At 42.2% G+C, this 27501-nt stretch overlaps 1 protein-coding gene across 1 annotated transcript in view; it reads left to right on the forward strand.

Annotated features, from left to right (window-relative positions):
• The window catches only part of AKAP6 (A-kinase anchoring protein 6), a 427520-nt gene that overhangs the window by 345514 nt on the left and 54505 nt on the right, over nucleotides 1-27501 (forward strand). The window contains exons 10-11 of the mRNA XM_077464820.1: nucleotides 20632-20778; nucleotides 24705-24920. Of these exons, the coding sequence (XP_077320946.1) occupies nucleotides 20632-20778; nucleotides 24705-24920 (363 nt within the window). The remainder of the gene's footprint in view (nucleotides 1-20631; nucleotides 20779-24704; nucleotides 24921-27501) is intronic.

Here is a 27501-nt window from a genome sequence, read left to right on the forward strand (position 1 = left end):
CTCTGTAAAGTGTGCCTCCTCAATTTCTTTAGTAAATCAACCTTAGTGGGTTTACCAGTGCTGATCTCAGGAAACATTAAAGTAATTAAAATATTAGTGTGCAGTATAAAAAGAACAAATCCTAACAAGCAGTGAACTATTAGTTTCAGGTATAATTAATTTTCAATTACTAAAAATATAAAAAAAATGATTCTATTATTGCCACGATTTTGAGAGTTTAGGAGGTTCTTCTGCCCCCCCCCCCCCCAAATAAATAAAGGGACACTTACCTGTTCAGTGATCCAGCACTATCCTCACCTGGGCCGGTTCTTCGCTAGTCTTTGGGTCCCTGATGCCCCCATGCTAACTGTGGGAAGCTGGCTGTGACTCCTTAAGACTTCACAGCCAACTCCCTACTGCACAGGCACAAGCTATACTGCACCCTTTGGTCCTGTACAGGGCTTTTTCCAGTGACACGGGAGCCGGGGGATGAGTCCTGCTGTCTGTGTCAATGGGTGGAGCAGCAGGACTCGGGAGCGCACCCACACAAGTGCCCCGGGGGATGCGTGTCTCCATGGGGGCACTCGAGAAAAGGAGGAGAAGGAGCACCGCTGGGGGAGCCCAGAAGAGGAGAATGCATAGTAGCCCATTATGCTTTACCTTTGCAGGGAATCAAAGAGGAAGTAAACCCATCAGGGTTTACTTCCTCATTAAATATGTCAGTGCATGTGAACATGTATTGTGTAAACAATGTATTGGGGAGGTTTCCCTGGTTGATGATGAAAATGTACTAGTTTAACCACTTCCCACCCGGCCAATGCATATGTATGGCCGGGTGGGAGCCGTCTACTTCTGATAGGACGTTCAGGAACGTCCATCAGAAGGAGCGGGATCGCGCGCGCGCGTGCCCGCGCAGCGGCGCGATCCCGATGTGCTCGTGTCACCCGGACACGGCACATCTCAGATCGGCAGGAGGGCTCTGTGATTGGCCCTCCTGATCACATGACGGCCGTGTCCAATCACGACCGTCATGTGATGTAAACAAACAGCCGGTTGCTAGGCAATCGGCTCTCCTCTCCTCACACGGAAGTCATCGCTGAGGAGAGGAGAGCAGAACGCTGCAGCCGGCTGATGATCAGTGAGTATGAGCTGTTTTTTTTTCAGCTTTTTACTCACTGATCATCAGTCTAGTGTAAACACACACACAACACAGTGTAAACACAATGTCCCCACACATGTCCCCAAAACACACATGTCCCCAAATAATAAAAACACATGTCCCTAATAATAAAACCATGTCCCCCACATATGTCCCACTAAAATCACATGTCCCAATGATTATCTGCACACATATGTACGTGATCACCTGCACACATATGTACATGATCATTTGCGTACATCTGTCCGTGATCACACAAACCAATTATTATACACTTAACAGATTTTTTTTTACCAAAAACATGTAGCAGAATACATTTTGGCTTAAATTTATGACAAAATTTGATTTTATTGGATTTCTTTTAAAATAGAAAAAAGAAAATATTGTTTTTTTTCCAAATTTCCGCTTTTTTTGCGCTTATATCGCAAAAAATAAAAAACGGAGTCGTGAATAAATAACACCAAAATAAAGCTCTATTTGTGCGAACAAAATGATAACAATTTCATTTGGGTACAGTGTAGCATGACCGCGCAATTGTCACTGAAAGCACTAGAGCGATGAAAGCTGAAAATTGGGCTGGGAAGGAAGGGGGCGAAAGTGCCCTGTACTGTAGTGGTTAAAAAAAAAAAAACTTTCAGCATTGAATACTACATCCCTTTTTGGAAACAGATATCTGAATATAGGGGTTGATTTACTAAAGTCAATTAGGCTGTGTACTTTCCAAAAAACAGTTGCACTGTGCAAGTGCAGTTGTACCAGAGCTTAGTAAATTAGATAAAGCTTCACTTTGCAAAGAATACCCAATCACGTGCAAGGAAAATAAAAAGAGAGTGCATTTTTGATTGCACATGAATGGATAATGGAAGTGTCTGCTCATTTACTAAGTTCTGGAGCAACTGCTCTTGCAGAGTGCAACTGTACTTTGTAAAGTGCACAGTGTATATGCCTTTAGTAAATCACCCCCATAGTGCACATGAATCAATGCTGCAAGGCCATTTGTCTTCTTCCTTTACGTGAATACCACAAATTTCATATAAAGCTGAATTCCTGCTAAATACACAGATAAAATACACATAAGGGGACTGTTTTGTCTGCCAAAAGATTTACAGGGGGTATAGTATAGAAAAGAATCACATTTTGTTGCTTTGCAGCCTGAAATGAAGACCAAAGGGGTTATTTAGGAAAGGCAGATCCACTTTACACTACAAGTGCAGTCGCTGTAGATCCGAAGGGGACATGCAAGGAAAAAAAAATAGCATTTTAGCTTGCACATGATTGGATGATAAAATCAGCAGAGCTTCCCCTCATTTCAGATCTACCCCTCAGATCTACAGCCACTGCACTTTCAAGTGCATTTTCAGTCCTGGCCAATCAGGAAGCGGATTTTGACACCCATCAGCTGACTATTGGATGCCTAGGAGAAGGGGAGGGGCCACACGCTGGAAGCCGCCAATGAAGGAGAGGACACGGAGCCACTGGCCGCCACCCGCCTAGATTGGGAAAAGTGCAGGACCATCTGGAAACAGCGGGGGGGGGGAGGAGGAGGTGCTGCTGCCCACTTGGCGTGGGGGAGTGGTTGTTTGCCACCCCCCCAAAAAAAACACTGGGTAACACGCATTTCCCACAATGTAACAGTGTGAATAAGGGCCTAACACCCCCTGAGCTCTGATGATACCAAGCCAAACTCAGGTTGTTATGTTGCTTACATATAAAAAATAAATGTTAGCACCGCAAACGAACAAACACTATACTATTAATTTTCAATATTCATAGCAGACTCACCCATCCATCCATGGCCCCATGCTTTATGTGGTTGAGAAATCACTTTGGAGCCCCCCCCCCCCCCCCAAGCATTTCTGACTGCAGCCATCTTGAGTAAGGGTAGATGAATTATGTAGCATTTACTTACTGGGATTAATCTGCCCTTAACTCAGGCATGCAGGTAGAAGGTTTTGCTTAGCTGAGAAAACCCCCCCTCCCCTCCTGAAGTCTCCTGGGATGTATGATATAATTTGTCTACCCTTGGAAACCAGGAAGTAACTATACAAGTAATATACAGTAATATACTTTCCAATCCATTTACTAATACTAGAATTATAAGGATTAAAAATGACGGAGAGACTTAAGTTCCGATTTAAAGATGTAAAAGGGAATACAGAGCTTTGTGTCAGCTACTGTATATATTTGCCTGGAGTTCATCTATAAGGACAATACATATATATTGTATGTGTGTGTGTGTATATGTATATGTGTATATATATATATATATAGGTTTAGAGAAGGAGAAAACATAATAAAGCATTATTTTTGAGAGCAATCAGCAAAAGTTTCACTGCTACAAGCTGACATAAAATAAACATGTACTGGTGTTACGTTGAGTTTTCTAAGAAGGATTTCCATTGTTTTGGGGTTAGTTCCACTTCAAGGACTAATCCAGAAACATATTGATTTTTCCACTTTCTCTAAGGTGTCAAGGCATTCTAATCGGCCAAGGTAGAAGCTGAGTAAAAGTAGCATTTCTGGGCTGATCTTTTACATTATGTGGTAGTCCTATTTGGGTGAGCTTAGACTAAGTTTTTTTTCCATCTCTCATGTATTAAAAAAAGACCATACAATTTTATTAAAAATTCTTTAGATGGATATTTAAAAGAGATCAGCTTGGTGTAAATAATCCTATTATTGTAAGTTTGAGGTTTTAAATTTGTGTTTCTCTGTGTAATTCTTCAGTATTTATGTATATGGGTACAGCCAAGTTTGCATATTAAATATGCAGGTTCTGCTACACAATGGTTGTGCTTTTCTGTCCCTTCTCAGAGTGTAAAGCTGCCCATAGATGGATCGAAATTTGTCCACTTCAGCAGAAAACTGAATAATCTATGGCCAGCCTAATGCCCTGTACACACTTTCAGACTTTCCAACAAGAAAATCCGTCCGATTTTTTCAGACGGATTTTGGCCCAAACTTGTCTTGCATACACACGGTCGCACAAAGTTGTCAGAAAATCCAATCGTTCAGAACGAGGTGACGTACAACACGTACGACGGGACTATAAAGAGGGCACTAGCCAATTGCTTTAGTCTCGTAATTTATTCTGAGCATGCATGGCACTTTGTCCGTTGGAATTGTCTAAGGGTAGCACAGTGGTGTAGTGGTTAGCACTTTCACCTAGCAGCAATAGTGTTGCTGGTTCAAATTCTGACCACAACACTATCTGCCTGGAGTTTGCATGTTCTCCCTGTGCCTGCGTGGGTTTTCTCCGGGTACTCCGGTTTCCTCCCACACTCCAAAGACATGCTGGTAGGTTAATTAGACCCTGTCCAAAAAAACTGGCCATAATATGTGTATGTCAATGTTGTAAGTGTGTCAGGACCCTACAGGTTAAAGGGCCGCATAAAAGCTGCAGATGGATACCGATGGCAAGAAAGCACCCTGAGGCGATTCAGTTCACATAGGTAGCGCTATACAAGTCACTCATTCATTCATTCACACACGATCGGAATTTAAACGATCGGATTTTGTTGTTGGAAAATTTTAGATTCAGCTCTCAAACTTTGTGTGTCGGAAATTCCAACGGAAGAAGTTCGATGGAGCCCACACACGATCGGATTTTCCGAAAACACAATCCGATCGCACATTTTCCATCGGAAAGTCTGACTGTGTGTACAGGGCATTAGTCTACATGTCAGCCATTAAAGAAAATGCATTGCCTGAGCAAGACAGAGTAACTGCACTAAGCCACTGAAACCTCCCTAGTGGTCAATCAAATTTTTTACATAGTACAATTCATAACTACAACATATAACAATTTATGGATCATTAATCTGTTTTGAAAACATTTTTTCATTTTTTGTGAGGCTGGGGAAGATGTTACTTTTCAATAAGAAATTAGAAAAATGTTAACGTTTTATATTTAACATTGTATCAAATTTTCTTGAAAGGTGTATAAATAGGATTTCTTTAGAAGTTCGTGACTTTGGGATGCAAGAAAAACAGCCTCAGTCCCCCATCCATTTTCCTTTTTTGGTGGCCCTACAGCAATCACCCATTTTCCTCTTTCACTGAATTTCTGGTGTCTGGAAAGACTTAATACAGATAAACCCTTGCAGAAGTTGGTAATTAAAATAACTGGATGTTGATAACCAAGGTTGGCCCAGTGTTTATTAATGATGCCCCTATCCTGGGCCTCACTAACAATGACTGGGCAGCATAAGGGTTAACAGACATGTAAAAAAAAAAAAGTGTTCTTATGCGACAAAACCCTGCAGCAACCTTTGCAGGCAACCAGAGCGATGCTCGAAAATTTCTGTGACTGATTCAAGATTTTTCCCTCCCGCTTTGCATCAATGAAAAAGATTGCAAAGGGTTCGGTGCCACAAAGTACCAATGTGAGATTTTAGATTTATATGGCCAATCTAAGATGGGATGAAATACAAGAAAGTGAAACTGTAGGTAGTAGTAGGGAGTCCAAATGGAGAAAAGAACAATAGATTATCAGGACGGGCAGACCAATGTATTGGTAAGACAGAAGAGAAAGGGCTAAGATTCTAGAGTCAGGATTGTGTCCCCTTTTAATCTAATCAGCCTGCCTGTGCTGGCATTATCCTGTGCAGATTCCTTTGCAGTGTGTGACTGTGTGTGTGCGCGCAGATGAGCCGTGGTGCGGAGATGCAGAGACATAAAGGCCCTTTGTTGCCTGTTGAATAGAATTAGACATGGGCTTTAAGAGAACCCACCACGGAGGGAGCACTGCAAGCGCCATCATCAGCCACCATTATGAGCCCAAGAGACACAGCAGCCTATCCTGCAATGAATATGTTTGACTCTGCTATTTTGAAGAAAGCAATCTCTGTGAAAGGAAACAGAAGCTTTGATTGCAAGCTTTTAGACTTGGACATTGCCGATCATTTTTCTATATGACATACAGTAAAAAATAAAATATATTGGCAGGGATGTGCATTTATTATTATTATTATTATTCTTTAAGTAAAATATTATTATTAATATTAATAGTTATGATTATATGGCACATCTTAGCAAATCGCTACAGCGAATCCTATGTTCATTCATATATTACATCTTTCATTATGAGCTAAAAAATTTTGCCCACTGCAAAATTTTTATCTGATTAAAATGCACAAACGATTGGTGATAACAACAATAATGTGCATAAACACATGCAATGACAAACAAAAGATGAATTTGCTATATTTTTGGAGAATGGATATAGTCAGTTGGGTGTGCTATAGAGTGTGAGAGTGTGGCAGCACACTATGACACATGGGTATTACATGCACATGATAAACCCTTTATAATTCTATTCTTCAAAAGCTTCACCGGTACTTTCTGTCACTGTCTCGCCAGGCATAGAAGAGGTTAAGTGCTTAGTTTCCTTTTCCAAAAGGATTACAATGAAGCACGGGGTGAGGGGTCTCAGTTGCTTTTCTCAGCTCTAACCCTACAGCCACCCCATGAAAAATAACTCATAATGAATGTCTTAATTCCTTCACCAGGCTCTCCTAGTGGCATTGGTCTCCCCCTTCTCTCTGCCTGGCTCTCCCACCCTCTCCTTCTGCCTACCCTCAGCTTTATGTAACTTTTCTCTTCTTTAACCCTCCTGCCATTGTAAGGAAGGACTCTGTATTGAAAATCTTTCAGAGAGAAAAGTTCCCTTTTTCTCTCTTTTGTATTGGTCAGAGGTTGATTTTCAGTTCCTCCACGAAGAAGACTTAGAAGATCACATACTGAGGAAAGGGAAGTCATTGTAAAAAAAAAAAAAAAAAACAAGTTACATTTGTATGAAGATATACACAATACTAATCCCCAAAGGGATGATGGAATTTAATTCAAGTTGGGGAATGTTACATAATACATAATGAGTCAGGTTGAAAAAAGACACATGGCTAAGTTCAACCAAAAGACAAAAATAAATTAACAAAATAAAAAGCCTTTGACTCCTTAAAGCCCTAAACAGTTGTTACAGAGGAAGACAAAAAAAAATGATAAAGCATGGTCCAATTTATTCAAACAGGGAAAAAATTCCTTTCCAACCCCCTAAGGTCATCAGATATTCCCTGAATCAACAATCGGTGTTATTTCTTCTAAATATTAGTAGCCATTTATATTCTGTGCATTTAGAAACACAACCATTTATTTTTAAAGCAATAAACTAAGATGGTTAGAATTATCTCCTGTTAAAGACTATTAGTCCCCAATTTCACAGCTGTTACTGTAAAGGAGCCTTTCTGTATGCAGAGGTTAAATCTCTTTCCCTCTAGGTGTAAAGAGTTCCTTGTCTTATGCAAAGACCTTAAAGTTAAACCATAGATGCACGTTTAGGCAAAATGCACTTATTATTTTTTGCCACTTTGCCATGATATTTTTATCCCTCATCCTCCACAGATGTATACGTACTGAGATCTGACCACCACAGCCTCTGTTGTTTGTTTACATCCAGCCGTGAAAGGCTCTCTTTGCCACGCCAGCCAATTACAGCCCCATAGACTTCTGTGGGGGTGTCTCCTGGCCAGGTGACAGAGGAAGATGATTTCCATGGACGTTCATACCCCTTATTCATGTTGGTGCCCATCTTTGAACTCTCTCCAGTTCAACCTTATCCATTTTTGTGAACTGCCACCCAACACTCAACTGTATATTCAAGATGTGATCTTATGCTTTGTATAGAGGCAGAATTAGGTGTGTGTCTCTCTCTCTCACTCTCTCATTTATGTAATTCAGGAAAGTATCTTCCTTGCTGTAAAACAGCCTTTCTCAACCTTTTCAACACAAAGGAACCCTTGAAATAACTTTTCCGTCTCAGGGAACCCCTTCTAAAAATTGCTATGTTTACAACTTATGTTGGTCAGTGTGATGGTCAGTGGGAAGAATGCTCCTCACACTTGTGGTCATTGGGAAGAGTTACCCCCTTACTGATAGCTAAAAAGATCAGTGGGGTCAGTGCAGAGAAGTACCAAGGTCATTTGGCACCCGTGGATCCTATATCTATATCCTATATCTGGCACCCCCCCCTGACAAAATTGCGGCATGCCAATGTTGTCATTCAAAAAGGAGCAGGAGCTTCTTTTGAGGGACCGTGTTGCGTGTTATGATTTGCCACAACTGCAGCGAGATTTATTGGGGTGCCATTAAGAAGGTTAGGGTAGTATAGTGGCAGGTTAGGGCTGTATAGGGTATTATAGTGCCAGGTCTGGGTAGTATAGGGTATTATAGTGGCAGTTCTGGGTAGTATAAGATATTTTAGTGGCAGGCTAGGGCTGTATAGGGTAGTATAGTGGCAGGTTAGAGCAATATAGGGTATTATAGTGGCAGGTCTGGGTAGTATAAGGTATTATAGTGGCAGGCTAGGGCTGTATAGGGTTTTATAGTAACAGGTTAGGGCTGTATACAGTGACAATGTGCTCAGTCACTTACAGCATGCCTGGAGATACGGACACCTGGGGCTTCTGTGTGCTCTCCTTCTTCAGCTGCAGGATCAGCCAGTCAATGAGTCTGTGGGATTAGTGGGGGAGGCGTTCCACTCTGCACCCCCCCAATGTGCGTCACCCAGGCACTGCACCCCCCGTTATGCCACTCGGTCAGTGGGAGCTTGTCTGAGCGACAGAAATTGCTCATTGCTCAAGGAACCCCTAGCAACCTCTGGGGGAACCCTAGAGTTCCACGGAACACTGGTTGGGAAACCCTGCTCTAGAAGCTGCAGATTGGCATTGCTTGCTATGATTTAGTCTGTGATCAACCAGGACACCAGGATGATTCTCCACCAATGTCCAGCTTTACTTCACCTCTCAGCCACAGTCAGATGTTGGGTGTAAAAAATCAGTAGCAAAATTGTAGCAAATTTGAAGAGTAAGAGTAAAGCCTAGTACACACAATGAGATTGTCGGACGAACTATCTCTGCTTTTTTTGTTTTTTTTGCATGCTAGTCTCCATATGGAAAACAAATAGGTTACTAAAGTATGAAAATTCTCGTACGACAGAATAAAAATGTGAAAGTGATATAAAGTGTTTGTATAATATTTTCAGGTGAAAATTGTACTGATTAACCACCTCGCGCCCGCCCTATAGCCGAATGACGGCCGTAGAGCAGGCGCGTTCGTCCGGGTGGTCGTCCCTGGACGGCCTGATGTTTACTTCCGCAATGCGCGCCGCCGCGGGCGCGCATCGTGGAAGTTCTGTGTTCGCCGTGTCCCCCGGGGACAGGCAAACACAGATCGCTGTAAACGGCCAATCACAGCGGCCGTTTACAGCGTGATCGGCGTGTCCAATGGGAGATGATCTCATATGTAAACATATGAGATCATCTCTCAGCGCCGCTCTCCCTCCTCGCACAGACAGTGTGAGAGGGGAGAGATGAACGGCTGCAGCGGCAGCCGTTCTGCCTGTAGTAAGGAAAAAAAAAAAAAGTAAAAAAATAAAATAAAAAGTGCCATCCTCCCCCAGCAGTGCCATCCGCCCCAGCAGTGCCATCTGCCCCAGTGCCATCCGCCCCAGTGCCATCTGCCCCAGTGCCATCTGCCCCAGTGCCATCCACCCCAGTGCCATCCACCCCAGTTCCATCCACCCCAGTGCTACCTGCCCCCAGTGCCATCCACCCCAGTGCTACCTGCCCCCAGTGCCATCCATCCCAGTGCTACCTGCCCCCAGTGCCATCCACCCCAGTGCTACCTGCCCCCAGTGCCACCTGCCCCCAGTGCCACCTGTCGTCAGTGCCACCTGTCCTCAGTGCCATGTGTCATCAGTGCCACATAGTGCCATCTGTCATCAGTGCCACGTATCAGTGCCATTTGTCATCAGTGCCACCTGTCAGTGTCACGTGCCATCTGTTGTCAGTGTCACGTGTCATCAATGCCACTTATCAGTGCCATCTGTCATCAGTGTCACGCGTCATCGGTGCCATGTATTAGTGGCATCTGTCATCGGTGGCACGTATTAGTGCCACGTATTAGTGCCATCTGTCATCAGTGCCACGTATTAGTGCCACGTGTCTTCAGTGCCATGTATAAGTGCCACGTGTCATCAGTGCCACGTATAAGTGCCACGTGTCATCAGTGCCACATATTAGTGCCATCTGTCATCAGTGCCACATATTAGTGCCATCTGTCATCAGTGCCACGTATAAGTGTCATCATTGCCACGTATCAGTGCCATCTGTCATCAGTGTCACGTGTCATTGTCCTGGTGCTTCAAAAGTGTAATAAATAGTCAACAAGTTAGATGTGTAATTTATGTTCCTAGAACACATGATGGCGCTACCTGCATGTTGGGCCTCTCTATGTGGCCAGGCTGTGAAAAAGTCACACACATGTGGTATTGTAATACTCAGGAGGAGTAGCAGAATTTTTTGGGGGTGTCATTTGTGGTATACACATGCCACGTGAGAGAAATAACCTATTACAATGACAATTTTGTGGAGAAAAAAAAAATGAAAAATCTTAATTTTGCAAAGAATTGTGGGAAAAAAATGACAACATCAAAAAGCTCACTATGCCTCTTACTAAATACCTTGGAATGTCTACTTTCCAAAAAGGGGTCATTTGGGGGGTATTTGTACTTTCCTGACTTGTTCGGGTCACAAGAAGCGAGATAGTCCACCAGTACATCAGATGTGATCAATTTTGTGCGATTCGCACCACACCTTGTAGACTCTCTAACTTTCACAAAGACCAAATAATATCCACTAATTTGGGTTATTTTTACCAAAGATATGTAGCAGTATAAATTGTGGCCAAAATTTATGAAGAAAAATTAATAATTTGCATAATTCTGTCACAGAAACAAAGAAATATGCGTTTTTTTTCAAAATTTTCAGTCTTTTTTCATTTATAGCGCAAAAAATAAAAACCCCAGAGGTGATCAAATACCACCAAAAGAAAGCTCTATTTGTGGGAAAAAAAGGACACAAAATTCATTTGGGTACAGTGTTGCATGACTGAGTAATTGTCATTCAAAGTGTGAGAGCACCGAAAGCTGAAAATTAGTCTGGGCAGAATGGTGTTTAAGTGCCCAGTAAGCAAGTGGTTAAACAAAAATCATACAATCTGGTATCGTACATGAACATTTTTCATGTTTGTCTCTTGTTTGTGTACTAACGATAATTCGATAACAGTATTTTTGTACGATATTCTGATCATGAGTACGAGGTGGGGGGGGGGGGGGTTAGACACAAATAGTCACCTATCTGCTCAACTGCTTGTGGGTAAGTTCAACTTTAGCACTTTCAGAACCCAGTGTCCTGTGTCCCCTCTGCATGGGTGCTCGAGACATCCATTTATTTGATCTTGTCAGAAACCATGAATTAGACAGAAGTACAGTTAAATCACACTTGTTTAACATTAATAAAAAAAGGTAAACAGAGTAAACGTAGTCAAAACATAGCCAGAGTTCAGGAACCAGAATGGATAGTCAGACAAGCCAAAACGTCAGGGAGCCAGAAATGAGCGTAGTAGAACAGCAAGCAGGATCTGGAGCCAGAAGGAATGTCGGCCAAACAAGTCATTAACAGGAACATAGGAGAGTGTCTCTAGAAATGTGACCAAGGCGAAGGCAGAAATCATCTGGGCTGGACGGCAGGATTGGTGAGCAGGATATCATCAACAGGTGAGTCACCGTGGAGAGATAGGAGCTGGCAATTAGCCGACAGCTGAGCGGCCAGCTTAGAGAAGGAAGGGCTGAGCCAAACCCTGACAGATCTCTAATAATATCTATAAAAATGTTTCTATGTGTGATACCCTTTTCAACCAATTTTGATCATTTTTAAAATAAAGTAATTAAGCTCCGCAGGAGCTTGAGAACAAGGGAATACACCAAGTTCTTAAAGCCTGTGAGCTCTGGAGCCAGCATGTAACAATATGCTGGGGTTCTGGTGGGCACTACCAGTTATTGGAGATTGGCAGTTATGGACTCACACTTGTAAATGTATGCCTGGGCAGCCATCTCTGTTAGTTAGTTTAGGGTCTGGGCTTTGTTGTATCTGCAGCTGCGTACCCATGGGGGGTGGGCTGCCCCAGTTGCCACACATTTGGGGGATGTCAGGCCAGCTATCAGGGACTGTATAATAGGTCAAAGAAACTCATTGACCTTTTATACACACACACACTAATTACAAGCAAACTGAACACAGGTGAGGATGGTTACACGCCTGTCTATATAAGGTCCCCCAGCTAACAGTGCATGTCAGAGCACAAACCAAGCCATGAAGTCCAAGAAATTGACTGTAGCCTTCCGAGACAGGATTGTATCAAGGCATGGATCTGGGGAAGGGTACAGAAAAATGTCTGCAGCATTGAAGGTCCTGATGAGCACAGTGGCCTCCGTCATCTGTAAATGGAAGAAGTTTGTAACCACCAGGACTCTTCCTAGAGCAGGCCGCTTGGCCAAACTGAGCGATTGGGGGAGAAGGGCCTTAGACAGGGAGGTGACCAAGAACCCGATGATCACTCTGACAGAGCTCCAAAGAGGAAGCTTCCAGAAGAACAACCTTCTCTGCAGCACTCCACCAGTCAAGCCCATATGGTAAAGTGGCCAGACGGAAGCCACCCCTCAGTAAAAGGCACATGAGAGCCTGCCTGGAGTTTGCCTAAAGGCACCTGAAGGACTCCCAGACCATGAGAAACACAATTCTCTGGTCTGATGAAACAAAGATTGAACTCTTTGGCCTAAATGGCAAGTGTCATGCCTGGAGGAAACCAGGCACCTTTTATCACCTGGCCAATACAATCACTACAGTGAAACATGGTGGTGGCAGCATCATGCTGTGGGGATGTTTTTCAGCAGCAGGAACTAGGAGTCTAGTCAGGATCGAAGGAAAGATGAATGCAGCAATGTACAGAGACACCCCTGATGTAAATTTGCTCCAGTGTGCTCTGGACCACAGACTGGGTTGAAGGTTCATCTTCCAACAGAAAATTACCCTAAGCATACAGCCAAGATAACAAAGGAGTGGCTAAGGGACAACTCTGTGAATGTCCTTGAGTGGCCCAACCAGAGCCCAGACTTGAACCCAATTGAACATCTCTGGAGAGATCTGTAAATGGCTGTGCATCAACTCTCCCCATCCAACCTGATGGATCTTGAGAGGTCCTGCAAAGAAGAATGGGAGAAACTGCCCAAAAATAGGTGTGCCAAGCTTGTAGCACCATACTTTACTTGAGGCTGTAATTGGTGCCAAATGTGCTTTAACAAAGTATTGAGCAAAGACTGTGAATACTTATCTACATTTTTACATGTTTTATTTTTAATAAATTTGCAAAGATGTCAAACAAACTTCTTTCACGTTGTCATTATGGGGTATTGTTTGTAGAATTTTGAAAAAATAACGAATTTAAAGGGATTGTAAAGTAAATTTTTTTTTTTTTTAAATAACAAACATGTTATACTTACCTCCACTGTGCAGCTCATTTTGCACAGAGTGTCCCCGAACCTGCTCTTCTGGGGTCCCTCGGCGGCTGTCTCTGCTTCCTCCCGCAGGTACTTCTCACGTTCATGCGAGCTCCCTCGCATGGTGAGAAGCACCTGCGGGCGCGCTCCCGTGATACAGCCGGCGGCTATAGCCACTCGCTGTATCACACAGCCCCGCCCCCCGGTGCTCCGCATCAGTGGATGTGATTGACAGCAGCGCGAGCCAATGGCTGCGCTGCTTTCCATCCATCCACTCCAGCCAATCAGCGGCCAGGCTGAGTGGCGAGGAAGGACGTCGGGGCGAGCGTGGGATTTTCGAGGGGTGAGGTAAGTAAAACGGGGGACTGGGGGCGCCGGCACTGTCAGATGTTTTTTCACCTTAATGCATAGAATGCATTAAGGTGAAAAAACATTTACCTTTACAACCCCTTTAATCCATTTTAGTATAAGGATGTAAAATAACAAAATGTGGAAAAAGTGGAGCGCTGTGAATACGTCCCAGATGCACTGTATAATATGTACATCAACAGACACCTCCTTCATACACGAGGGTCGATGGAAAAAGCTAAAATACATAGCTTCAATATATAACACAATATGAGCAACACTACTATGTTTACTTATGTGCTGTGCTTTTTTCAGAGGCTTAATATGCTGTTTTGCCTAAGTGAAGGGCTGTGTATGCCACATGTCATTGTTACCAGGCTAGTAAGGAAATTAGGTTCCATACTTTGCTGTGGGATATAAATAAACTTGTGCAAAATATCTATGATATATTTTAATCTGATAGCCAGTATTTTTACCATAATGTATGGTATGGAAGTGTAAATAGCAGAATTACTTCCAGGATATTTCAGATATTTCTTTATCAGTCCGCTTCGGCACCTGTTTCCTGGGCTCCAGAGAGTGAGAATGATGCTCAAGGTAGTGAGAATAATTTCATAAAGATAACTTCCACAACCCACAGAAATGGTGTGGAGTGTTTTCAGGCAATTTGCCGGAAGCATAAAGCTGAGAAGAATTTCTAAGTTTTTTATTTTTTTTAGATTTGTCCAGACAATGATTGTTTTTCTCACATGGACTTGTTTTGCAAACACATGAAGGTACCATGTCAAAAGGCAAAAAAAAATAAAAAATGCAGTAACGTGTCCCTAATACACTGAAATTAGTAGCCCATGTTAAAGGTTAGGCTTAACTTTTTCCAGAAAGTAGCCGTAGCACCCCTCTGACACCCCAAAGGCAGGCTAGCACTTTCAGAGTCAGGGGCGGGCTAGAATTTCACCCCAGGGCTGAGTCCATGGTTACAGTGTGAGGCTCAAGAAAGGATATTGGGCACCAGTCACTTTTATCTTTTTAAAGTTTTATTGCAGAATAGTTAAGGAGGTGAGGGTTTAGGGGTCCCAAATACCATAGCAGATCACCTACAGACTCCAGATCCAGATCAATGTCCAGCTTTACAGTGTCAGAACCTTTAAGCCGACCAGGCAACACTGTAAGCACATTCCCAAATTTTAGTGTGTTCTCCAAGTGAGTCACCAAGCTCTTCTGAGGGTCCAGCCTTCTTCCCTGCTCTCTCCGGCAAAGGGTTTCCCCCGGGTCTCCTTCTTGGCACAGCTTCCTTCTGACCCGACAAAACAACTTCAGGAATACTTCAGCACACATTAAGCCCCAAACCAGGTAATTGGGCCTAACAGCAGAGCTCTATCCAGCAGCAGTACAATAATAGTTAAAGTCAGCACTGTCTAAATACAATAAGTAGCTGTTTGCAATAAGTGTAGATAAACAACACACAAATTAGATTAAGTGACATATTCAATGTCCATAGAAAAACATGTGACTCTTGAAAACTGTGACTCATATATCAAAGTGTCACAACCACAAATGTAAAGCCCCGTACACATGAGAGGACTTATGTCCGACAGACTTCCGAAGGAGTTCCGTCGGAGTTCTGCCGGAGTTCCGACGGAGTTCTGACGGACTTTTCGGCTGAGCGGACTTGGCCACACACAATCACACTAAACTCCGACGGATTCGAACGTGATGACGTACGACTGGATTTGAATAAGGAAGTTCATAGCCAGTAGCCAATAGCTGCCCTAGCGTCGGTTTTAGTCCATCGGAATAGCATACACACGAGCAAATTTTTCGAAGGGACCGGGTCCGGCGGAGTTCCTTCGGAAAAATTTGAAGCATGTTCCATATTCTAAAGTCCTTCGGACTTTGGCGAGTCAAAAGTCCGTTGCAGCCCACACACGATCGAATAGTCTGACGGAATCAGTCCGTCGGACTTTGGATGTTGAAAAGTCCGCTCGTGTGTACGGGGCTTAAGTGTTTCTCAGCACATTTAAATATAAACAGTCCAAAGGTGTGCCACTCCTGCCTTCACCCAGCGATTGAACACCCTCCATGTTGATCCTCCACCATATAGTCAAATTTCAATATCACCACAAGTATATGCTAATGTTAGAACAGCAAAAAGCATGTGTTTTATCTATGGTATCTAGCCTGAGACTTCTCCCTCCACAAATAGTAAGATAGGCCTGTTCTTTTCCATTCCACCAGGGGTTAGCATCCGTGTAAGCATCCACATGGTGTCACCAGCCATAAAAAATGCTCATAGTGTGTTTTACTTATAAAAACATTCACCATAAAAACAATAAAACAAATGCTGCTAAGAGGCCATCAAACCTGCATAGAATGGCAACACAACCTCAAGCCCTTTACAGTAATGCCCAATGCCGTTTTACACAACCATGCTTTCCCAGGAGCTTCTGTTTGTATTGTTTACAGCGCCCATTGTTACGTAGCCTATTCCCGAACCTCCGTTTGAGTGCCATTTTGTAATGGACCAACCAACAACAAACAGTCGCCATTTTATAAAACGATCAGGAAGTCATCCAGTTACATAAAATAGAAAGATCATATATTGGCGCTTCCTGCTGAGGCTCCATTTTCATTGTAGCCTGAAAAAAGGAAACTATTCCTTCCTACTGTAAGTCTAATAATAGACAATGTATGTGTAAAAATAAGGATTTAAATATGGAGCGACATAAATTCCTCTAATGGGTAAGAATATGAACCAACATGACTACTGTATATTAAAAAAAATATATATATATATATTTATATATATATATATATATATTTTTTTTTTTTTCTATAATAAAAATGTATAAAACTATAAATGATTATTTATGTTGTAGTCTGGCAAGGCTACATATTACAATCCAAAAAATTACGGTAGATAACATTTCTCCACAACAAAATGGAGCCAAAACCGGAAATTACATTCAATACCTACTGAGGCCTACTGAGACTGTATATACTATTTTCTGGAGAAAGTAAACTTTAAAATTAATTTACTAGGTACCAGCCAGTATATTAATATTTGTCTCATTGAGGGCTGTATTTGCCATAATGTGCACAATTGCCGTAGGTCAGTACCTGGAGAAGTAGGGTTTATGGGGTGTGCAAATGAACTGTAGGGGTGCAGGGGATGTTGAGTCCGAAGGCTCTTTCTATTTCAGGAAACATGAAACCACCTTTCATTTAGTTTGTTGGATGGCCTGTGGAAGGAGCTCTATATATATACAGGACACAGTATTCTGCTAAATATGGACTGTCCATTTGAAGGCCAACTGGCTGAATTCTCCCACCCCCATAAGGTGTAATGACAGTTTGCACTACTGTCATATGACCAGTCATGGAGAAGGTTGAACAATTGAGTGGACAGTAAAGTGGAAAGTGAGCTGCTTGAAAAAATAGTGAGAATGTGATCCCACACTTCAAATACCCAGTCATGTAGAGGGGAGGCTTCATCTTCATGTGATTGGATAATGAAAATGAACACAGGTTCACTTCTCCTTACCCTTTCGTATTGTGATTATTAGATCAACGTCTGGTTGAGTGCAGCTGAAGGAGACTGTGGAGTAATTGCTTCAAGATTAATATCACAAAATTAAAACTGCAGAGCTGCTGGAAAAAACTAAAATCTCCCAACAATCTCTTCAATTCATGATTGATTGCACTGGCCTATTCAAGGCAGCATAAGTCATTAATCGTGGAAACTTTCCATGATGCAACTAAAATTGCAACATTATATGACAGAACTACAAGATTAGTACATTGTTGGAAAAGAAAACTATCATTTTTTTAACTACAACCAGAGTTGGTCCAAGCAGCTTGGTCTTTCTTTGTTACATGAATGAATTTAAGCCATTTTTTACATTTCTGTCGAAATCTAGACATAAAACCACAAGGATCAACCTTAAAGATCCAAAAATCAAGGATTTCCTGGTAGTAATGCATGCATTTAGCTATTTATCATAGGCCCTTAATCAATCTGGCTTCTATCATGGACCCTTATTGTACCTGGTTTCTCTTACTAGACAACATGTCTATAGCTAGAGGTATTTCTGCAAAATTCTTCAAACATTGTGATTTACTAAATATCATATTGATCCACTGGTTTAATGTGTGTCCTATGTATTATTATACATACAGATAGTGCTTTTTGCACCTACTGTAAGGCTGTACTGTAAAGTAACATGTTTGTTCATGGTGTAGTTTTCTTGCCTGCTTTGTTAAAAAACTAAGAAGCAAACACATTTTCTTATTTTGTAAAAAAACTAGAATAACCCATGGGAATTTTTATTAATGCATACACATCTAGCAACAATATTTGGACCCTAGATTCACCTGTGTTTTTGCTGCCATTACCCCTGCACATCATGGAAGTTATAAACTTTACCAGTGTAGGTACAAAGGGCTTAATCAGACAAATGCAAATGGAATTTCCAGGCTTAAAATTACCCTAAGGTTCAAGGCAATCTACTACCAACGGTCTCAAATGTTTATGTTTTTTTATAGAAAACGCATTTGGGTTGCATGTTTGATGGTTTTTGTAGCATAAGCTAGTTGAAAGTGTTTTACTTTAGATTCATTTTTTTGTTGAAATCACAAAGTGTTGGCAAACATAAAGTCATTCAACTAAATTAGTGTAGATTTTTCTGGTTTCGGTTGATTTTATCAGTAACTTGCCACTTTATAGATTGAGTGACTGAATTGAGGTGATCAGTGTTACTATATTGCTTGGTTTTGTGGTTGAAATTGCCTGAAAGTTGCCACTCGTATGGCTAGCTTTAGGGTTTGTACACATGTTAGCTTTTAAAGTGGAAATTCACCCTTAACAACTTGATAAAAATAATGTTGCCTAGCAAAAAAACATACATTCCAGATTAATAATTATGATGTCAGTGTGTGCTGTAAATTGCCTCCAGCATTGCTCCTGTTTCTTCTTGCCAAGGCTGCCATTTTGCTGAAGCCCAGAGACCTTGAACAGCAGTAAATCTTTAGGCTGTCAGCAGATCGGCCTCTACAAATTTGACACATTGCCTAAAAATAGAGATCAACTGGGCATGTGCAGAATGGGGTGAGACAGTATATTACTGGATTTTAAACAATATAGGCAAGTATTTGTAATGTTTTACAAAGCTATACCTGGAAAAGGGCCTGAAGTGATCTAACAGGACTTAATTTTCTGACTAAAGTTCCACTTTAAGTGATAAGAACGCACAATAATTTATCAAAAAAATTCATAATGTGGCTGTTTTAATTTTACAAACTTTTAATCAAAAATGTGAAAAAAATTGATATAGCTTTGTTGTTAACACACATTGGCCTACATTTATGGCCAGATTAAGCTGAAGGTATAGAATCAGACAGGACTGCCTTTATTCTATAATACAATGAAACCTTTTCTTTGAGCAGACATGGTAAATAATTTACCCAAATAATGTATCAGTTTTAGCAACTGATGATACCCTCATGAACTTGATTACTGGCTGGCTGTATGAAGGCTATGGTGTCCATATGGCCTTCAAGGTTTTTAAATGGCTATGTCAGTTTAAGGATTAGTAGAATGCCTTATCCCTCCCCCAGCACCACCCCCTTTGCTGTACTTTGCCTTATCCTTTCCAAAATTACGTCTCTATAGCAACGATGAACTTCTTTTTCAACGTCTTTTGAGGTTATTGTGCTGATGTTTTTTCTTTGGATGGGGCAAAGGAAGAATGGGGGATTTATCCCCACCCCCCAGCCAAACATTCCCATGTACACTTTTGTTCAGAGACATGTCTGAGTCAGAATTTCAGATTAATACACCTCTAAAACAATTCATGAGTATTTCACCCTTGTGTGCAATACATAACATATATATAGCTCTGCTTATAGACGATATGATTTATTCCTTCATGTCCTTCGTATTCTGGCACTGCACCACTCCACGGGGGACAGCTTTTATGTTGCATGTTGGCATATTTGTATTTACACAGTGCCAACCGTGAATACAGCATTTGTACAAAAGGATGGATAGGAACACACAGACAAATACTGAGGGAGGTGTAAAACAACATTAAACAGCCAGACTCTGCAGTTGTCTCTAAACAGAAATAAAAGATGTGTGGAATAAGCTTTTCATTCTATACAAAGTTAAGTTCCTATTTCTGACTGCTCTCTGTGTGATCCTCACACAACAATAAAGTCCGGAAACAGTCCTTAAAAGTGAAAAAAATAAATAAATACATTTTGGACGCTATGACCTTAAAATGGAACTCCAGCAGATAGCTAAATATAAATGTAAAAGGCAAATATGCTAACAGGTCTACCTGCAAAATAATTTGCAATTCTTTTCAGCTACTATTTTGATCCATACACCTCTACTGCACCAAAGGCAGGAAATACATCATTGTGCTGGTTAGGCAATGCAGATCATTGCGCCACCTCTCCACCATCAGCTATGAATGGAATAGTAAATCAGAATAATCTGCTCTGTCCAGCAACTTGGTAGGTGACACAAGAAAGTCCAATCCTGAACCAGGAATCACTAAATCCAACTGCATATGCAATGTGATGGAGATGTATGAATAACAAGCATTTTTGATTAAAATTGTGAATCCTTTTGCAGGTAAAAAATCTGTTGACAAAACAAAATTTCCAGTATGCTGGAACATTTCTATTCATGGTGTAGAAAAGAGGCTTTTGTAGCAATGTAAATTCATATCTGTGTCTATTCATTCTACAGAGGTGCAGCGTGGAGATATCACTGAGGGAAGACAGGATGCACGCTTTACTTCGTCAACTGGCGACCTTGAGGAAGGAAGGTGATGTGCTACCCATTAACATCCAAGACAAGGAAGAGATGATTCAGGAGAAGTGGGACATGCTCAAGGTGAGCTTAATCTGGTTAAAGAGGTCTAATTATAAGCATTTGAACCAAAGTATTATTCTGACAGGATAATAGTGAAAGACAGATTGTACATGTCATAGATGTCAACTTGACATACATCTACCTGCTCGCTATTTCACCATTAAATACTTAAAAAATATACTAATAAAACAACATTAGAGGTTTGGGGGAGTCTTGGACTGTTCTGTCTGAAGCATATTCTAATAATTTCAGCAAAGTATCTGGTAATAGTCCAGCAATAGGTGTTTCCAATACCCTACCCTACACTACCCAGAGATACAACAGTAGGTTGTCCCTGTCATTTAATTAAAACAAACCATTACTAAAGACAAGGGTGCAAAACATTTTGTTGTTTTCAAAATTGGCATTTCAAGTGTGTCTAGGTTAATAGCTATCAGTTCATTACAGAAGGAAAACCTTTAGATATTATTAACTTCTGGAAATTTTATTTTTGTAAAGAAAACCTCCAATGAAAGGAACACTAATACCCTATACACACGGTCAGATTTTCCAACAGAAAAGGTCCGATCGGATTATGTTGTCGGAAAATCCGATCATGTGTGGGCTCTATCGGAAATCCCGGCGGAAAAAGTTTGAGAGCTGGATCTTGTTTTGGAATGTCCAACCATGTGTGCAAGGCATTAGGCTTTCATTGCTGGCATGCATTTGAAGACTCTAGTTACCTTGCTGCCATGATGGCCTTCTTGCTTTAGTTCTTTAAAGAAGAATTCCAAGTATAGAAAATTGTATACGTAGTTATATTGGTCCAGCTTGGACCAATGTAAATATGTATGTACCATACCTGGCTGATAACCCTGGTAGCTTGAGACCACTGAAGTAGACACTGCTACTCCAGTTATCCGCTCTTTCTTGCAGGTCCCATGCTGAGCAGTCACACTCTCCATCTCATGCTTTAGAATGCTTTTCATTCATTGAGAAAATGCAGAGCATTCTCTGAATGGTGCCTGTGCGGAGCAAACGGCCTCCTTTGTTCAGAAAGCAGTAGGCCAGCTGCTCAGCAAGTCACCTGGAAGCAAGTGGAGATCACTAAAGTAGCACTATCTACTTCAGTGATTTCCAGCTCCAGGGGTATCAGCCAGGAATAGTATATACATATATACATTGGTTTAGGCTGGACCAATGTAGCGATGTATAAAATATTCATACCTGGAATTCCTCTTTAGGTGACTGACATTGAAAACAAGTATGCAGTTATGGAGACGTGGCACTTCCTGATTAGTGTACTCCTTCCATGTATTTGAATCAGAAATTGCTGAGGCCCCTGGATCATCATAACAGCCAAGTGACTTGCATTTTATATAGGAGGATTTTCAAAGCATTTCACTATGTGAACCAGCTGAATTGGAAAAGGTATCACTATAATAAGTGATATATTATTGTTGCATGCTCTTGTAGTGCACATGTCATGTTAAGAGAGCACTGCAAGACTTTTTTGTGTGTTTTATTTTTTATAAAGAAACTAAAGCTGCCCCCTCTTAAGGTGAGGATACCAAAAATATACAGAAACACCATACCTGTACAAGAAGGCATTAGGTAGTCACCTTTCCAGGTACCCATGCTACTGAACACTGTTTACAAGTGCTTGCCCCTGAAAACCATCACTTCCACACTTCCATGTGATATAGATCCCCTGTGCTCCTTGCAACTTTTACTGGTTTTTCCCTCTGACCTCATGACACTACTTTAAGTTACAGTGATGTGAGGTCATAGGGAAAAACCAGGGGGCTGGGTTAGGAACCCAGGAGATGGACACTTGCAAAAGTGTCAGTTTCTCAGCATACTTTGGGGAAAGATTTCCAAGCAGTGGATCAGTGTTTGATGCTGCAGGACAGGGGCAGCCCGTCCATTAGGGGCGCTGCCACCCTATTCACAGCCAACCCATCTATCCATGCATCCGACCCCTTTCAGGACGGCAGATGCGTGAATTCCAATGGGGGGCTCTAATAGGTTTCAAAATAGGGTGGGCTCCGGGCGCAGAGCATTGCCCTACAAGCCCACCCAGGTGTGTTACAATAGCAAATGAATATTTGCTATTGAAACACCGATCCTCCTCCCGGCCAATCAGGAACCCATTTCCTGATTGGCCAAAAAGTAGTGTCCCGATTGGCCGCCAAGTAGAAGAGAGGAGACGAAAACTGCGGAGAGCAGAGGAAGGGGAAGCTGCCGCTGTGATGATGGCAGAGAACAGGGGAAGGGGAAGCCGCCGCTGCCTAATACCATCGGAGAACAGAGGAAGCCACAGTGATGCCCTCAGAGAGCAGGCAGGGGAAGTCAATGATGAAGCCAGGGAGAAGCACTGCCCTCCGATTGATGGGGTAAGTGTTCTGGACCCGACCGGCTGGGATGGGAATGGTGGTGGCACTTTTTGCCACCCCCCCAAAAAAAAAAAATCAAGCACTTTAGCTTGCATTTAAATCGAAAAATAAAGCAAGGTAGTTTCTTATAATCCAGCATTCCACCAACATCCCAAGTATCAATAGCAATAGAAGAACAGAAACCCCCATGGGACTTTTTAGGCAGAATTAGATATACAAGTATAAAAAAAAAAAGAAAAGAAAATTGTTGAAACATGAGTATAACACATTGAAGCCACAGACCTCTATCAACAAAGCAGTTAGCACTTTCATCTTGTGTTTTGGCATAGCTACATCCCTTGTACCTTGTAAAATGCCACTCCATCAAATAAACGTTTTGCTTTTTGTATGAAACCGGTCCTAATTTTATGGCGTTATTGTAGCTGTGTTATTATTGTAGTCATTTAACTAATCCACGAAGCCTTTACATACCTCCGTTTATGCTAGATCCTGCTGTTTTTAAATTCGAATGTGTTCAATTATTCCACATTACCCATCATTATTAAAGCTCCTGAAGAAGCGATATGAGCGCGCAACATATAGAGTGAATTAATATTCGAACAGCACTATACCGTCTACTTGTCTTTAAACCATATTCCTGGATTCATACTTACTATGGAATGATACCTACTCATTCTCTTGTCTGCTTGTAGATATAATTGGTTCTATTAGTAGCCGTAACATTATTATGTATTGTATTATCAATGTGGATTTTTAGAGATCATATATTTATATGTGTTCATATTAAAATAAACTATTTTTGTATAAAATTATCTGTTGACTGTGCCTAAAAAGTCCAAGTCCCACTCTCTCTTGCTATTCCATTATTGTAGCTTAGGTCAGTGTTTCTCAACCAGGGTGGCATGGCACCCTGGTATGCTGCCTGGTTTTCTTGTGGTGCTCGAAGCCCATGTCCCAATTTGCCCTACATGTTGTGTTGTGAATTTCCATGCTGCATCCAGGCCAGCCGCCAGCACCATAACAACCAATGATGCTCTAGGGCTAGGACGCATGCGATCATTCATTGCCAGGGTGATGGTGACTGGTTCCTGCGCACAATGGCAACACATGACTCTGATCCAGGGCAGGCAGCATGCAGGTCTTCCCCCGTCATTCAGGAGAAGGCGGAAGTCCACCCCCTTTAGACCTCCTCCCTCCCTCTGTGCCACGGCTGGAATCAAAAAGTAGGACTCTAATGTAAAGTGGGGACCACTGTGATGGTGGGGCTGTGTGATTGACAGGCTCTGTGATGAGGGTGTTGGTGTGACTTGTAAGATAAGGGGTTCTTATGTATAGGGCGGCCTCTGATGTGAAGAAGGGCTTTTGATGTAAAGTTAATTTCATCTAAGTAGCTGTGTGCATTCTCCCAGGCTTAGGTTCCCCATTGACAAATAACATTTACATTTTCTAAAATTTTAAATTGATGTTTAAAAGATGTTGCTAGATTTTGCATACTTTTAAAGGGTGCCACTACTGAAAAAAGGTTGAGGAACGCTGGTTTAGGTCTCACATGTCTGCTACTCTCTTCCACAGAGGTCTCTTTCTGAAGCTTTATCATACTCTTCACCTCGTCCTGTGCTCTCTCCTGGGAGTGGAAGTCTAGTGCAGCAACTTGATCAGCGAGTAAAAGAACTAAAGTCTTGGTTGAGAGATACTGAACTAGCCCTGTATAACTCTAGTCTGAGGGTGGACAAAGAAGACAATGGAGGTAGTAAAGAACATCTACAAAGAGAACTTCAACAATTCCAGGTAGCTATCACTGTTTATTTTGCTTTTTCTTCTCCTGGCTAATGATACATATGTCTGTGTATGGCTAAACTTCAGTTTTTCCATTGATTATATGAATCTTTTTTAGGTCAAAATACTTTTTGTGGTACCCTCCCTTTCTCATAACACATCTAAACTTTTATTGATATAGTTATTAGTTGTATTTTTTCTTTGTACACCAAACTACAGGATAATGGCTTATTTAGACATGATGCTTAAATAGAAACCATTGTGACAGCTTTGGTTATTGCTTCCAAATATGTATCATGTCTATGGAACCTAAAAGCAAACCTTAGCATTTTTGTTCACTAGACTGAAAATACATCATGTCCCTGCTTTATGTGTTATAAAGATTTTTACTTTCAAAAGGTTTACATCACTTTAAAAAAAAAAAACCTCATAGCTATTGATAAACAAACTCAAGATCCAAAGTGGATCAAGCCAGCTTGCAAGGATAAGCAAATATATGTAAACATTTTTATGGATCATGGGTACTGTACAAATTAGCACATCAGAAATCTTTGACCCCTAAAGGTGCCACAGAGCCTTTGTTTAGGACCACAAGAAGATGTATGCAAAGAAAAAAAGTTTCCTCTGTATTAGGTGTTATACCAAGGTGCTTTTGTATATGGCATTATTTAGAGGATTATGTGATTTTCGATCAGCTGGCATCAGGTTAGCTATAACGATGAGAGGTACTGCGGGAAGTCGAAAGCATCCATGTCCTGTTTTCTTAGTTGTAGCAGTGTTTCTCACTAACAGATGTGACCACTGCCATGCCATGTGGCTGCCCTTCTAGGTCTTAGGTGCACACAATTCATCAAAGAGGTAATTCAGCTGTCAGGAAAGAGTAATGGCGTTCTAACACCCAAATCTGTGGTCCTAAGCACTGCTATGTTACCACTGCTTTGCTCTGGAGGTGAGGCTGGAGAATTTACACCGAGAAGGATAGCTCTAGAGCAGGGGTACCCAACCAGTGGCCCACGGAGCCCTCTGATGTGACCTCCTCCTCGGCGATGGCGAATTGGCCAGAGTATCAGTGTTGTGAATGAAGCCGGCGGAGGAAGCAAGGGGCTGCAGAGCTGCATAAGCCTATTCTTCCTGTATAGCTCCAACTTCTGTCACAGGTGCAGTGATACCAAATGCACTCTGCCTGGGACAGCAACAGCTGGAAATACCTGAATGGAAGACTGACATTAAAGGTAATTTTATTATTGTAGCTTATGTCAGTGTTTCTCAACCAGGGTGGCATGCCACCCTGGTATGTTGTGTGTTTTTCTTGTGGTGCTCGAAGCCCATGTCCCAATATGGGCATATCTGTTCTGCAGTGGTTACTGGGCTGCTTTCAAACTGGAACCTGCACTGAGCCATAGACTTTTATTATTACCTGTGGGTTTAGTGCACTTTCAGAAAGTGCACCACACCTGCAGGATATAATAGAAGTTTAGGGCAAAGTGCATCTAACCCACAGGAAAGCCACAGGTGCACTGCACTGTACCCTCCGTGTGAGTAAACCACCCCGCATCTGTGTGAAAGCAGCCTTAGGCACCATTGACATGATTGGTCTGACCCAATCATCTCTATGTAGCCACAGATGTAAATAGACTTGTGGCTGTTTACACCCACCTACCTCCAATCCGATCTGCTAAAAAAGACAGAAGGGGGGGGGCGTGGCCTGGCAAGCAATGGAGTAAGACGTGTTGTGAGTGAGCTCCCGTCCGCCGTTCATCCTGCTTTCACCCTGAGCTTATAATTCCAGCCAAAAGTTGCAGTCTGACTGCTCACATCCTGGCAGAGCACCGAGGACAGATGTCACCCTCCAAAAGGAACCAGGGAGCCGCAGACAAGCTGGCGCAATTCCGCCGCTCGGGAATGGACCGGCAGGCCGAAGATGGCGCGAGCACGTGTGCGGATGCAGAGCGCCAGGCCTCGGATACCACCAAAGTGCTGGATGCCATAGCGGGTCTCCAGGGGACACTGACGGCCAAAATCGACGACGTTAAAACTGACATCTCCCTGCTGAGGCAGGATATGTCCAAGCTCCGGGACAGGGTCACCGAGGCGGAAACGAGGATAGGGGCGGCCGAGGATGTTCTGCACCCGCTGAGACATGCTGAGGAGGAAATGCAAAGACAAATCCACCAGCTACATTCCCACCAGGACGATATGGAGAACCGATTGAGGAGGTGCAATCTTCGGTTCATCGGTCTCCCTGAGAAGTTGGAGGGAACGAATCCGCCCGAATACCTGGAATCCCTTCTTATCAACACGTACGGACGAGCAGAGTTTTCGGTAATGTTTGCAGTGGAACGAGCGCATCGTATTCCTACGAAGCCTGGGCCTCCTGGAGCGCCACCCTGCACGTTCATTGCGAAGTTTCTGAATTTTCGTGACCGCGGCAAGATTTTGAGGCTCTCCAGGGAAAAAGGCAACATCCAAGTGGAGAACTCCAGAGTGGCGGTGTTCCCAGATTTCTCCGGGGAAGTACAAAGGAAAAGATCCCTCTTTCAAGAAGTTAAGCGACGTCTTCACACGCAGCATCTCAAATATGCCATGTTGTTTC

This window comes from Lithobates pipiens, unplaced genomic scaffold, assembly GCF_037356315.1.
Source record: "Lithobates pipiens isolate NorthernLeopardFrog02 unplaced genomic scaffold, aLitPip1_a1.2 Scaffold_30, whole genome shotgun sequence".
Classification (NCBI taxonomy): domain Eukaryota; kingdom Metazoa; phylum Chordata; class Amphibia; order Anura; family Ranidae; genus Lithobates; species Lithobates pipiens.